At 36.2% G+C, this 15,270-nt stretch overlaps 2 protein-coding genes across 3 annotated transcripts in view; one reads left to right on the forward strand and one right to left on the reverse strand.

Moving 5' to 3' along the window:
- Positions 1-15,270, reverse strand: part of LOC128179595 (protein piccolo-like) — a 61,206-nt gene that overhangs the window by 39,937 nt on the left and 5,999 nt on the right. The window contains exons 9-20 of one of the 2 annotated variants that reach the window (XM_052847054.1): positions 15,080-15,170; positions 14,660-14,864; positions 14,165-14,473; positions 13,644-13,765; positions 13,262-13,341; positions 12,634-13,107; positions 11,499-11,695; positions 10,748-10,943; positions 10,075-10,481; positions 9,712-9,837; positions 9,084-9,210; positions 7,728-8,367 (exon numbers count right to left, since the gene is read on the reverse strand). In XM_052847054.1, coding sequence (XP_052703014.1) covers positions 8,289-8,367; positions 9,084-9,210; positions 9,712-9,837; positions 10,075-10,481; positions 10,748-10,943; positions 11,499-11,695; positions 12,634-13,107; positions 13,262-13,341; positions 13,644-13,765; positions 14,165-14,473; positions 14,660-14,864; positions 15,080-15,170 — 2,413 coding nt within the window. In that variant the 3' untranslated portion in view covers positions 7,728-8,288. Of the gene's footprint in view, positions 1-7,727; positions 8,368-9,083; positions 9,211-9,711; positions 9,838-10,074; positions 10,482-10,747; positions 10,944-11,498; positions 11,696-12,633; positions 13,108-13,261; positions 13,342-13,643; positions 13,766-14,164; positions 14,474-14,659; positions 14,865-15,079; positions 15,171-15,270 lie in introns of those variants that run through there. The other variant, XM_052847055.1, reaches the window with a different exon arrangement.
- On the forward strand, positions 1,295-4,254 carry LOC128179596 (uncharacterized). The gene is made up of 2 exons (XM_052847057.1): positions 1,295-1,490; positions 2,007-4,254. Exons 1-2 carry the CDS (start codon positions 1,464-1,466, stop codon positions 4,164-4,166), a joined length of 2,187 nt encoding a protein of 728 aa, XP_052703017.1. The 5' UTR covers positions 1,295-1,463; the 3' UTR covers positions 4,167-4,254.

Raw genomic sequence — 15,270 nt, forward strand, 5'->3', positions numbered from 1 at the left:
ATAGTTCAATACTATAAATGTTTTAGTATTCATTAGATTTATCACTCATTTTTGGTAAAATTGAATAAAAATGGGTAGGGATTTGAAGACTGATAGAGTGAAAAAATGACAATTATAAACAAACCGTCAACCATCTCAAAAATCCATAAAATTCATAGAGGGAATTCGGATTGGAATATTTTTAACTTAATGCTATGTATTGTATTTAGTGCAACTGCCATTCGTAAACTATATTTCAATTCTTTTAAAGTTTAATTATATTGATTAATGGTTCCTAATTAGGAAAATCTCAATCATAGTGTAAAATTAAAAGAGATTTTTCTTAATTTTACAAAAAAAGTATTCAATAGCCATTAACTCAAAAAGTAGGTCGTTAACCTATTTATTTAAAAGTAAAAAATAACACTACATTGAATCAACGGTTTATACCATACAATAGATGGTTTTTCATTATCATTAGTGGAATTTTTTTTTTCATTCTGAGTAAACGTTATCTTTAATGCTACCTATATAGTTCGCAATTCAACCATATTCACATACCTAGAAGTGTCGATGCTCTAAACTTAGTAAAAAAATGAAAGAAAAAAATAATGTGGAGTTATAACATTTCGTGGTGGATAAATTTTCGTGGAATTCGTCGGTACCTCTCAACTACGAATAAACATCTTCCACGAATCAAAAAATAAGGGTTATAAAGTCATATTTCCTTTTGTAGGTATGAGAAAATACACGAAATTACATCCCCACGAACCTACATATAAAATTTCAGCAATCCACGAAAATTGGCCCCACGCATTTTATCGATTCCACAGTATTCATTTTCTTCAGAAAAGTGTTAAATTATTGTAACAGTTGATTTTAATGCAGCTGCAATAGTTGTGAAACGAATAGACTATTTCAAATTCTTGCAGTTCAATTTAAATTGACGCATATCCAGCTGCCTTTTTGACTCGCGTGCACCGTCAAAGCGTTTTAATTTTTATAATCGAAATATTCAAGTACACATGCATAAAAAGCTATTATGTTCTTTTAATAAATTCGGAAGAACCCAGGATATTTGGGGGAGATTTGGTCTGCCCTGCCTACCTTTAAAGTGGTTAATTTGTGACATGATGTCTATTCTGTCTATATGTTAAAAGATTCAATTGCATGATTTGTTTCCAATTTCTAAAGTTTTGTCCTTGAGCAATTCAAAATGAAATTTTAGATCAATATTTTCGTCGCGGTTGTAATTGCATACACTAATTTAAAGGGACATTTATTATGTTTCATTATATTCTGGTCTCATGGACAGGTAACGCTATGCCCTCTTACTTTTATAATTTTAATCAAGTTTCATTTTACCAGATTGTGGCTATGCGCATGCCATGTACGAAATGATCGTTTTCCAGTTGTTTTCCATTCTGGAATCAAACCGAAACTAAAATTTCTTAGACAAGCTTTTTAGTGAAAAAAACCCAAAAATGGAAGAAGTAAATCATTCAAAAGAGGTAAATATAGCTCAATATGCATTCGATAAATCATGGCTAAACCTTAAAGTGCATAGTCACGATTTTGGACAAATTCTATTTTTCTGTTTTCATTATTTACAATGCTTTAAAAATACATTTCAAACGATCAATGGAATTTAAGAGTCAGTCGTTGAGTTATAAGCTTAAACAAGCTACAGAGCTAGCAATGCTTGGTCATTTAAACAACTATAAGAAATTTGTTTACATAGCGAAGAATTGTAAGCTCTGTAAATCGCTTATAACTTAACAAATGTCACTCAAATTTTGGTTGCATATTAAAAATGCCTCACTGAAGAATTGTAAATATTAAAATCGGGAAAAAAGCCCATGCCCCTTTAAAGTTCTTGCAACAGAGAAGTCAATTTTTGACTCATTAATTTTTAGATTACAAACCAATCGACACAGGATAAATTGAATTTGTTAATCCTGATTGCCCTCTCTCAATTTTTATCACCTGGAACAATTTCATTTCTAAGATTTTTTTTTAAATTTCAGTTTTCTGTTGAGGAAATCGCGCAGGTATCGGTGATATTGTCAAACTGTGTATTCTTCACCATGGCGAGTGCCTGTAAAACGAATGCTCAAAGGAATGCAATACTGATGGAAGAATTCCTGTATTTTGTGAGACACAAACAACTATTACGAAGATACTTCGGAGGAAGTGCGGCAGAAGGGACAAACCTGAGTACTAGTGATATTGACAAGATGATTGTTGCTCGTTGCATTTACGTGTGTTCTGACCCAGCTGACGCGAAAAACGTCAGGGGTCACGTGTTTTTGGTAGACAGCCAGGATTCTTCTCAAGGTTATGCAAAGCTTGTCCTTTTGAAATCAGACTCAGGTATTCCTACGATATTTGATGACAATGGTTGTCCAATTAAAGACATGCTTGAACAAAACAAAAAAGGAAAGCTTGTACTTCCAAGCGAAAAAGTCGTACAGTTCTGGATTAATTTTTTGGGAAAGAGACAGACTGCAACTGGACCCCCAGAAACATTTCAACATGGCCCTTGTGCAACAGCTGTCAACAAAGATCCACAAGGATATATCAAAAAGGAAGTCGGGGAATTAATTGAGCAAGATTTTGCACACGGTCTCCCATTTTGTCGAGTTCCTGTCGAAGGCGAGCAATGGTTAAGGAGTAGACGCCATTTTAATTGGCCATCAATGAAAACTTTAGAGAAAATAAGAACGCTGGATTGTCATGTTGTTGCTGTTGGCGATAAAATATCGCAACATTCCTCGTTAGAGTGGAGGATCTCGTATTTGCTATGGGAAAGAGAGCTTGTATGGAGTTTTAACGACACACAACTGCAATGTTTTGTTTTGCTGAAGTCACTGTTGATAAAATTCATCGATCCCATTGTCAGCGAGAAACTGAGTTCTTATCATATGAAAACGGTGGTGTTTTGGGAATCCGAAACTATAGATGACAACTGCTGGAGAAGAGAATTCCTTTTAACATTTCTGAAAAATTGTTTACTACGTTTGAAAGATTGCGTTGAAAAACAAACTCTAATGCATTTCATTGATCGAAGTAAAAACCTTTTCTTTGGAAGATTGGATGACCCAGAAATCAAAGAAAGGATTCTAGATATCCTAGAAGACATTCTTCAAAACATTCTAGTCATATCTATGAAATGCGTCGATGATATTGATTTGGCAACAACGTGGCAGAACAGTCATGGCAATGTAGACGAATTCTTGTATAATTGCACAGTGGATCACCCTAGCAACATTACCTCTGATTTTGAGGCATCCAGACATTCGCTAGAATTATATCACAGTGAACAAGTTACATGGGGAATCAACGTTGGGACTGCACTGTCCGATTTCAAAACTCTTGCTGAATATCACGTGGCACTTGAAGACAAAAATATAGCTTCAGATTTCGATGAAGGTTTCAAGCGATCTGTTGGAATGTTTGTACTTCTGCGCTCTGCTATAATCCAAGCAGTTCTTATGCTGAGGTCAGAGGAAGCAAATACCAGTGAGAAGTTTCAAAGACTTGTAAATTTTATGGATGAAAAATCAGACATAGATGCAATGTCGGGTAAACTGTATGCTATAACAGTACTTTTCGCTTTTGGCAAGAAAGAGGAAGCATATAAGAGAATCAAAAATGTTTTCTTTCGCAGTGAGAGTTCTGCAAAATATATATACGTTGGTCTTTCCTCGACTTGCAAAACAATAGAAATATCGCAACAAACTATTACGCAGACAAAAGGTATCCCAAAATGTCAGAATCCACAGAAAATTATAGATTTTCCTGTTGCCCATGATATGATTTTTGCAAAAGAGGATATTTCACTAGTGGCCAAGGCGTTGAAATTTGAGTGTTTGGCTGAAAGAAGTTTTTTGGTTCACCCGGTTGTGTACGCCTCTTACCTTAGAGTTTTATGCTGTGACAAGGAAGAGAAGGTGGAAAATATTGGGCGACTTCATGAAGCAGTGAAGGAATGCGAAGGCACGAAACATAATTACAGACATTTCAACATTTTAGGCCATTGTTATCATGAAGCTGAATTCTATGAAGAGGCCTGTAGGTGTTATTTAGTATCTCTTTCCCACACATCGGGCGATGGAAGACCCAATGCAGCGGTTTTAATGTTGTTGGTGTGTTTATTTAACTACATGCAAATGCAAGTGAAATGATAAATCGGATTGCTAAATAAACACCTGTTAATTGGATGCCAGTAGTCTTTTTAATTACATATCTTTTGATATTGGTTAACACAAATTTAAAATTAAATCACTCCATCAAACAATGTCTTTCATTTAAACAAAATCATCCGGAAAATGATCTCTACAATGTTTTTAATAAGATCTCAGGTAAATAAAATCTAGAATACGATAGAAATATTTCGGACATTTGCCTCATCCGACAAACCGTACAACACATGTTATTTTGGTTTTGCTAGAAATTTTTTGTTCCTACAACACACCATTTCACGATCTTACCAGCGAATTACAGAATACCGGTAGAGTTTTCAATAGCTTGTTGGATTGCTCAATAGGGTATTCAATTTGGTCAGCAAGGTATCACATTAGAGGCCTGTTCAACAGAGCGGGTGCTCGCGAGCGCTCGCCAAAATTCCCTCTACCCGCAACACAAATTTTGGCAAGCGCTCTCTCTGCTGAACACGCCTCTGGTTTAAATCTAGGTCATGTGATTACTCAGGTATGACAGCGATAAAGTGAGTTAATCTAGTAAACATTTGCACATTTGGGCCTTTTTTGTTTCTCCCTGTTGTCCTACATTACTGCTATAAAAGTCTGAACTAATGAAGCAGTCACAGCACAAAAATACTCTTAGTGCTGTATGTTGCACCAGGAATTGGGGAACCAAAATGTCTAATGATTTTTTGCAGGAAAAAAATATCTCCGTAATTCTTAAAGTTATGCTTTTCTCTTTTGTTTGTTTCTTCAGAAATGTCTTTTGATTTACATTGTTTGAAAAACAAAATTCAAATTACTCCAAGCAGAATTGATGATCTATAGAATCCAGTGCTGTCCAAGTGAACATTTTTTTTAAAGATCTATGAATAGAATAGCTAACAATAGAAGAGAGTGTTCTAGAGGTTTTCTTTGTGCCAAATGAATTGGTTGAGTGCAAAATAACAATCTACACTTGGGTAACCACAGGACCTAGATTTAAACCTGATGTGATACCTTGCTGACCAAATTGAATACCCTATTGAGCAATCCAGCAAGCTATTGAAAACTCTACCGGTATTCTGTAATTCGCTGTAAGTCTTTACTTCGTCATCGTAAAAATATACGCATTCCTTGAACTTTCCAAAACTAGTGGAGGAGTCTCGGTACCCTGTGTACATGTAGCATGACTCACGAGTCGCGACATAGGGGGAGCAAATGAATTTTTTTGTAATAAATAAAAAATATAAACGGTCCGTAGTACATTTATTAAAAAAAAATATACACAAGAAATGAAAAACATGCAATATTACTACAAAAATGTGAAACCACTGACAAATTAATTTTATACTATAGAAATGTAAGTTATACAACAATACAAATAAAAAATTCAATGTAAATGGAAATAATTCAATACAAAAAAAATGGAAATTATACAACACAGTTTTTTTTAAAAATATATACCGTACAAATTAAAAATAACCTAATACAAATGCAATCTAATTAAAATTAGACGTACAAGACTATAATTTTCATTGCATAGAAATCTAGAATAGAAATTTTGCAAAAATACCTAATAAGATAGCCTGTATATACACCATCCCAAGCACACAGTCACTTGTTTCTCCAACGTATTGTTTTGAGCAAACCGTACAGCTGATGAGATAAATGCAATTGTTTGCGCGGTGCGACCCATAATGGAACTTGTAAATCTGTTCGTGTCAATGCTGTACTTGCACAGTCTTTCCTCGGTATAAAGAAGGGAAAGATAAAATTATTACTTAGGAACATGATATTATTTTCTTTTTTCTTTGTATTGCAAAAAGGGTTTCCTTGTCTTTTGTGGTTAACTCATAAATGTCTTTAATTTGGTACTATTTGGCATTTGCAGCCTCGAACACACGGATGGAATTTCTATATTCAGAGAATAGACTCGTCAGTTTTTTTATCGTTAATGTTTAAGGAGAAACTCTAAAGCTTTTACAAAAGGAATATAATGTAGATATGTGAGCTCTTTTTTTAAAATGGCACCGGGGTCTGGTCCTCTTGACTCTGACATTTAAAAAAAATTGATAAGAATTTTAAATGTGTGGCATTTGCCTTATTTGCCTCCATTGCGCTACGACCATGGCAGTGGTCGTATTGATTTTCATTTAAAAGACCTAAGGTGGTATTTTTGATCTTCCATAATTATCATTTACCTATTCTAATTAATACAGGTTATTTCATATCTTCATATAAATCACCCGAATTCTGCAAATATATGGCACATTAAATGACACCCCTTGAATGAGGAATGGGAATGGTTGATTCATTGGAGAAATGCATGCAATACTGTCTAAAGGCTTGTTAAAGAAGAATGAACTATTTCAATGCTACGTACTCTATCAGATAATGGTGCAAATTTGGACATTTAAAATCGTTATATATGTGCAATCATGCACATTCTTTGTGTTCGTTATGAAATGACTAGAAAAACTATGCGTAGATAGTGGATCTTCTCTCACACCGAAACCTAAGCTTGTTAAAAAATCTGCTCAACGGTGAAACGAACGACAATTCAGTCAAACCGTAGTGTGCTGTAAATGGGCCAACGCTCTAATAAAAAATGTGCGTAATATTTTATCACTAGCTTTTAATATTGATTTGGGTACTCCTGTGTATTTTTGTTTATGCAGAGCTTCAAAGGAGATTATATTGGCTAAAGATTTAAGGAAAATAAGTTTTGATTTGTTATCAAACATTTTGATACTTTAATTTTCGAGACAAAATGACAGCATTGTTTAAAAAACTAGCTTCACTATTTGTTTGTTTTTACGTATGTACTTAAATGAAGTTATTTATTCTTGTCAATACCATGATGATTTCAACATTCACAGGATAAAGATAATCATTTAAATATTATTGTTTAAACCATTTGATTAATATTAGAATTTGATTTTATGGCAAATCATTGTCAAGTATATATATAGTGTATTGATTAGCCTTCATACTTTATGAATACGAGATACTTCAAAGATAAGTTTAATTTCAAAATTTTAACAAAACTAGCAAACCACGAAACTAATAACTTTGATAAACATTTTGATTGCCATAATAATCAGAATTTCAACAAAAATAAGTATTTGTGAGCTAAATACTGATATAAGAATAATAATGTCAATTAAAGTCCAGGGGGATACTTGGGGTGGAGGATGAAAAGGGGGGGGGGGGTGGTCGGTACTGCCCTCAAACACCTGTGATTATTCCATGTCGCAGAAGAGTATTATGGTAAACTATGGGCATTATGGTGTATTTTTAAAAAATCACATTCAATTGATAAATGTGTGTTGATGCAGGTAGAAAATTGGTTCGAGATAAATTGCCATTAAAAAACCTTGAAAATGATTTGTGCCCACATGTCAAAATTAAGTGAATCAAGTAAAAACGAAAGACCAATATTTTTTTCTATTCTTTTAATTTCTTATTTTTAAATACTTGTATATCAACAACAAACAGAAGGTGTACATATATGTATATTAAGATACAGAATGTAAATAAATAATAATGGACGGTGAACTAAGTTTTTAATGCTTTTGAACAACTCATGCCACAACGATCAATGAAACACACACGTCAATGAAACTGTAACAAATCCAGGGAGAAATTTAAAGCATTGGAATATTAAGTTTATATTAAGTGTGCAGTTATAATAGGTAACATATGCTATTTTAAATGAATAATTCCGCAATAATCTCCAGATTCTGGTCTGAAAAAGACGGAATCAATGAGAAGCTTCAGATTTATATGTTTCGAAAATGCTGTTGAATTGTGTAAAAATAACCTGAGTAACAAGAATTCAAATATTTATTCAAACAAGGGAAATCATATATCAACTCATTTTTTCAAAACTATAATTATCGTTTCAATTTGTGTAAAATGTAACAGTCACTGTAAAATTTATCAAAATGCTTCACCATATACTGTTAGAAGTGAAACTGCAAAATTGTACACCTGCTTTTTAAAAAACACAACTGCAAGAATTGGAAAACATGCAAATAAAATTTAAAAATCTATCTAGCCATGTCTTTAAACACCAGAAGTCAGTTTTCATCCAATCAGAACCATCTTTGCAAAGTTTGTTCAGTGAAGCGCTTTGACCTCATTTTCCTCTTCACTTTCTCTATCTTCATCATCATCATCATCCATCAGTTCATCTTCTCTGTTAAAATAAGAAGTGTGGATGCTGATAGAACATTGCATATGCTCTTACTTTTTAAAATGTGTCAATCATTTAATATTTAGAGATTACAGGTAAATCTGTAAAGTACACGCTTATCTGAGAGAAAGGAAATCACCCTCCAACGGTATCTCATTAGAGAATTGATTCCCTATAATGCACCTCTAAACAGATATGGTATCTTACATAAACATAGAACATGAGGATTGGCAACTCAATCTACCATATGTACATGTCCACTGCTGTGACATTACCCAGCTACTAACTGGAGTTAATTGAACTGGCCTGAGCCTTAAATAATAACACTAAGCCTAGAGTTAATACAATGGCCTGAGCCTAAGTTATTACACTGACCAGAGCCTTGAGTACTAACACTGAGCCTGAGTTATTGCAATTACCCAAGCCTGGAGTTATTACACTCACCTGAGCCTTAAGTAATAACACTGAGCCGTAGTTATTACACTGACCTGAGCCCTGAGTAATAACACTGAGCCTGAGTTATTATACTGAGCCTGAGTTAATACAATGAGCCTGAAGTTATTACAATGACTCGAGCTTTGGGTTATAACACTGACCTGAGCCCTGATCAGTTATTACAATGAGCCTGGAATTATTACAATGACCTGAGCCTGGAGTTATTACAATGACCTGAGCCTGGAGTAATTACAATGACCCGAGTTTTAAGTTATAACACTAACCTGAGCCTTGAGTTGATGTCATAGCCCTGGTCCTGCTGACTCATTCTGCTGAAGGAGCGGCTACTTCCTGTGCTGCCCTCATCGTCTGTGTCCGGTAAGACACTCATTCGAGAAATTTGACCATCAGCTAGAAACAGTGGGGAAAAAATTAATGACTTTATAAAGACAAAATTAGTAAAAGACTATGCAATCATAAATATTTCCAAACACAAGAATGGTGATATTTCTTTCAAGATATGGCCTAAACCTTCATTATTTAATAACCCCTGTCTTTGTCTTCGTATAATAAAAGCTACCTCCCCCATCCCTCAAATACACAATGCACTTTACTTGTAAACCTCCCTTCCTTCCCCCAACATTTATATATTTAACTGTGACCTTGACTCTAGCTAACCCCCCCCCCCCCCCCCACATCACACACTTCACCTGAGACCCTGCCTGATTCCATGGCTGGCTACTCCTCCCCCACCTATCCCCTACCTACCTTCCCCACACACAATTTACCTGTGTGACTCTGACTCCCAGGTTACCGACCCCTCCCCCACCCACACCCTTACCCTGTGATTCTATGATTCTGAGACCCCCCCCCCCCCTCACACACACACACACACACACCCACACACTTTACCTGTTAGCCTCCCTGACTCCGAGGCCAGCTCCCACTCCAGTTTACTCAGACTCTCCTGGTCATCAATGTTCCGGCTCTCCTGGTCGCCCACAGTGTCGTAGGATGAGAGATCCTCCCCATCCACAACTGTTAATTACAGGTATTACAAGCAGGTGATAATGAAAGTGAATGTGATTGACAGCTATACTAACACACATGTACTTGTATAAGAAGGGAATGGATATTTTTAAAGCAAAATAAATACAGTAACTTCTGGCTGTAGCAAAACTTATAGAAAGAGATACTAACTTTAATAAAAAACATTTGATAGTTTCCTTGCAGAATTAGTCATCAACACATAAAAATGTATTTTCAAAAATATACCAATAGCCCTGGAAAGTGGTCTCTCTGAATCCTCTCCTCTTGGAGTTGCTCCCCCAACACGGGAGGAGGCTCTCTGGGACCTCGGAGTAGTTCCTGTTCCCGATCGACTGACCGCCCTTACCCCCTGTGGAACTAGCCCTCTACTGCTGGGACGTCCATCGAAAGTTGCAGAGGACTGAACATCAGAGGGTTCTACATCATCTGATCGATCCCTCCTGGGTGTCTCTAGTCTGGGAGTGAGGGTGTGGTGGGAAGACCGGCTCTTGGAGTGCCTGCTAGGTTGCCGGAAGCTCTTCTCCTCCTTGGGGGGTTCTGGTGACCTCTGATTGGTTGACAGGTGACTAGTATTTCTGGTAAACTCTGGCAGTGTGGAGTCTCGTAGCAAGGAGTCACTGCGACTTGGGGCTCTAAAATTAAATTAAAATTTATTTCTAGGCATTTCAGAGATAATGAGCTGCAACTAGTTATTATATTACAATAATTCATGGATTGGCTCTTTTAAAAATTCTAATTGACAAAATACTTTTTGGCTTATATGTTTCTGTGCATCCATACGGAAGAATGGTAAAAGATCTCTGGATTATAAACTTATTTGACTTAAAGAAATAAGTTTTAGAAATGTTGACAATGAGAAAGAAACTTTCCCATGACTTTAACTAGACAAAACAGAGACCTTGGTGTAGGTGTTTCCAGATCACTTCTATCTGTGCTGCCAGGGAAAACATTGGCATCCATGACCATGTCTATAGCATCTGTTTCCATGGGAACAGCTAGGGGGTCCTCTATGGGTTCAATCTGCACTAGTTCCTCTGGAACATTGTCTGCTAGACTACTGTCTGGTCTCCAGGAGCGCGGGGCCATCTGATACACTGCAAATACATAAAACACAATCCTCTAGCGACTTCTGATTCTGTAAAACATGTAAATTCATTCAGCTGGCCTAACAAAACTTCCTAAAACTTAAATGCCTTTGTTCCCCCATCCATGCCAAAATAAAACTCTGATCTGAATTTCCTCTTCATGAAGCAGGAAATACATGCCTGTTTAGCAAATAAGCAATATTAACTATTGATACACATGCCAAAAATAACCAGAGCCTTTTTTTTTATACTTTTAAATATCATCTAATTGCTTGGCATATACCGGTAACATGTATATTCCCAATTAAACACGGGGAATTAAAACCCATAAATATATAAAGAAACATCCCTCATAAATATTTTAAATTTTCTTACTATTTTTCTGACAGTTTGCACACAAAATGAATTTGAATTTTACCAAAAAATTGGTAATTTACTCTCGCAATTTGATACATATAACGGCATAATTGCACAATTTTAAAAGTTCTAGCATAAAATAGGGAAACACTCAACCTACCCCCTCTGTCATAAACACCCACACTAAGCAAGCCTCAGATAACTTACACTGATTGCTGACTTTTAGCTTGTCTCCCTTGGCACTTTTTGCTCTGGACGGGGTCATGACCCTGTCTTGTTGAACAGGGGTCACTCCGATCATGAACAGCTCTTCCAAGGGAACACTTCGTTGAACTTGAACGTCGGCTGACATCTGGGCCACCATACTGAGAGCTTCACTGGGAGCCTTAGTCAGAACACCTTCCCTGTACAGATATCAAGACATCTCTTTATTAATACATGTACTTCCTTCTTTTTACATATTAATTGACTAGCATTTGGCAGGCTGAATCCAAGTGCTTTAAATCATTTTTAGAAACTATGGAATCATTAGAATTTGTGGTGGCTTAATATTTGTGGTATTTGTGGGTAGCCCTCCTCCACAAATTTACCGTATAACGGGTATTTTTTACATGCTGCTAATTTTTACTGATTTTTACAAGTTTTATAAATCCGTAAAAATTAAACGCGTAAATTTTCACAGAATTAAAAGAAACACTGTACGTAAATTTTCTACATCGTACGTATGAGAGTAATGTTCATGACCTTCAGCTCAGTCCCTGACAGCTGTACATGTAGGTATATTTGAGCGTTTTTGGTCACATGGTGATAACAGTTTAGATCTTTCTATTCAGTCTTTAGTATTTTATTAAACTACGTATAATGCCACTTTAGTAGCTAGAATTTAATCACTCAGTCAATAACTATGACGGGGATACAAAGCTAACAGAAAAACGATTTCCTGATTTGTATGTGTGTTATATCCCCCCCCCCCCCCCCTTTTTACCACAGATGATTTCAAATTTTACGGACATGTCCAATTCGTAAAAAAAATAACGCGTAAAAATTCGAATCGCCCTATTTTAAGTAAAATTTGTAAAAATCACAGCAGTAAAAATTACCTGTTATATGGTACCTCCTTGACAAAAACAAATTTTGAAAAAAATATTTTTTACTTAAACTGAAAACTGACACATCCACAAAATTACATCCTCACGAATAAGCATCTACAAAGCTTATACATTTCAAACATAAGATTTGACAACAAAACATAAATCAATTCACTCAGTACCTATAATCATTTACAGACCAGGGGCTTTCCATATAAGATTTATCAAACAACATATTAACAAATATATCATACCCTTCCATCCATGAGCCGGCCCTACTACCGGCCCGACTTCCTGCGCGACTCCTTGTCCCTGATCCAGGTCTCTGAGACTCTTGGCGACTCTTGGCTCTGCTTGACGGCGGTCGGGATTTCCCAGAGACGGGTCGAACCTTGCCTGACTTGACCCTTGCCTCTGTTTGGTCCTGACTCCTGTCCTTGACCTTTCCTGACCCCAGTCTATCCTCCATCCTGGTTGGTGGTTTGCTTGACCTGTTTTCTGGAGAGGTATTGATGTTGTCCTCCATGTTGGGTGCCGTGCGGCGAGTTGAAGACTTTGGTGGTTTACTGTTTCTTTGGTTTTCTCTCTCACTCTCTCTATTGGTAATGCTTTCTCTAGTTTTTTCTCTACTCATTTCTCTAATGCTGTCTCTAGTTTTCTCTCTCATGTCATCTCTATCACTCTCTATAAATCTCTCCCTAGCACTATTTCTGGCAGTATCTCTTGCACTGTAAATGAAAAATATTTTACACTGTAAAAAAAAATTCCCTCCATCATTTGGTAAAATTGAGTCCAATTAAATAATACTCAGCACATGTGTGACTTTACTGAAATTAATATGTTTCATACTAAGCTCTTTTATTTTTAATATCTGTTTCTGACCTTTCTTTTGCAGTCCATGCCTCGAGATCACTGGATTCTTGGACCATAAACTGAGTGGTCTCTTCAATGGTCGGATTTGTCTGAAAAACAATGGATAATGGTCATTTATCTATCAGAGATTTATATTGTCATTAAAAAGGTTTAAAGCTAGATTTCTGGCCAACATATCCACCACATCCCTAAGGGGTCAAATTCAACACTTAACCCAAGTACCAGCAGAACTGTATTTAGAAGAAATAACTCATTTGAATATTTCTTATAATATGGTAACATAATATACATATATAATGCAGAATTGCACCAGAACTAGTGTTTAAAGTAATATTTTTCTAAATGATTGACTGATTTTTTTCTTCTTCAGAAAACCATGTTTTAAACTTACTGTCACAGAGTCAAGTTCAATGATGGAAATATTATCCTCGTCGTGGCGAGGTTTTCCCCCATTTGTGTTGGCAGCCATCTTTGACAGTTCATAAAGGGCATTGAAATTTACTCTCTCTTCATCTTAAAAAAAAACATTGGAAAATGATATCAAATTTATATGGTTTTAGTCTACTTTTTTTCAATTTCAAGTTTCTGTAGTGTGCATTCCAAAATTTGAAAGGCATGCATATTTTTATGGTCAAGATCAGAAAAACAAAATCTCAATGTGTTCAATCTGTCTTGAAACAGAGAGAGTTTCAAGGACTTGATCTTATATTGCAAATGCTAATCTTTTATCAATTTTAGGAAATTTTCTAAAATGTTAATCAACATGTATCCCCCTCCCCTATCCACTGAGGATATTTTTCTGACAAATAAATCATCATGTATCTACTATCCAAGTTTCCTATTGATTATGTTATCTCATAATGTCAAAAACAAGTAACTTTGAGGAAGACAGACCAGTTAATAAATTCTCACCTTCCATTTCCTCATCTTGCTCCTCATTGTCTCCCTGAGGATAAGCCTCAATACGAGGAGTTTGCTGACTTCGAGGTGTAAAGGGCATCTCTACCTCACTGTGGCTGTCCTCAGGCATGGACTGGAAGTTAAGCCTTGGGGTAGGGGGCAGGCTCAGTCTGGGGGTGTCAGACTTGTCCACGTCGGTCCTCCGGTGCTTCTTGATGAGGAGGCGCTCAGCGTAACTGAGGTTGGAGGAGAACTTGATCTCCACAGGGGGAGGTTTCTTGGTTTCTGTTCCACTGTCAATGCCTACAGGAGCTGTCTGACCTACAACATTAAGAAAGTGGAAGTATTATAACCACTAAATCTCACTGAATGTGTCATTGAAAAGATAACTGGTAATAATTCATCAAGCCAGACTCTCCACCAACCAGTTATTGAAACCTTTACCAGCAAACGCAACAGATAATTCTGGTGTGTGTATGGTTACTTTGGACAAACAAATAAACTTACGAGGTGTTTCTACTTTGAGGACCTGTGGTTGTCGCGGGGTCTCGCTGGCTGGTTCCCCTCCCTCCGATTTCCCAGTTCTCCAGGCGGCCAAGGCCTGCTGAAATGAGGCAGCACTCTCCGCCTCGTTATAATTCCCTGTGAACAAGGACGGTCCATCAAACGAACCGCTGGCACCCTCAGGACTGTTTCTGCCGTGATCATCAAACTAAAAAAGAATCCATTACATTGTATTAAAACTGGATAATCTCAAATTGAGTTTTCTTTCTATATAAAAGATGGGGACAGGGAAGAATTGCAGAGATCAATGCTACAAACATTTGAAAAATGAGCATAGTTTTACAGCCAAAAAAAAAAATTGCCAGTGGTTAAAAAAGAACAAATATTTTGATTTAAAAAAATTCATTCATTTGAAATACTTACACGGACTCTGTTGATTGCAGAGTTTGTGGGGTGGATCGCACCTTCAGAGGGGTAACTATCAAAGTTTTCTGAGGAATGAGTGTCAAAGTCCCTGAAAAATTGAGAAATATTCCACTGTTTAAATTTTTGAGGGTTAAAAAAAAATCCTTTGGTTATTTTGTACCATTACTAGTACATGCAATTGAATTTAT

Source organism: Crassostrea angulata, chromosome 4 (assembly GCF_025612915.1).
Source record: "Crassostrea angulata isolate pt1a10 chromosome 4, ASM2561291v2, whole genome shotgun sequence".
Taxonomy (NCBI): Eukaryota; Metazoa; Mollusca; class Bivalvia; order Ostreida; family Ostreidae; genus Magallana; species Magallana angulata.

Excerpts from the sequence above, each read along its gene's own strand:
- LOC128179596 (XM_052847057.1), top strand. The coding sequence starts at position 1,464 with ATGGAAGAAGTAAATCATTCAAAAGAG. Across the intron at positions 1,491-2,006 it reads AAGTAAATCATTCAAAAGAG|TTTTCTGTTGAGGAAATCGC; the intron begins GTAAATATAGCT and ends TTTAAATTTCAG.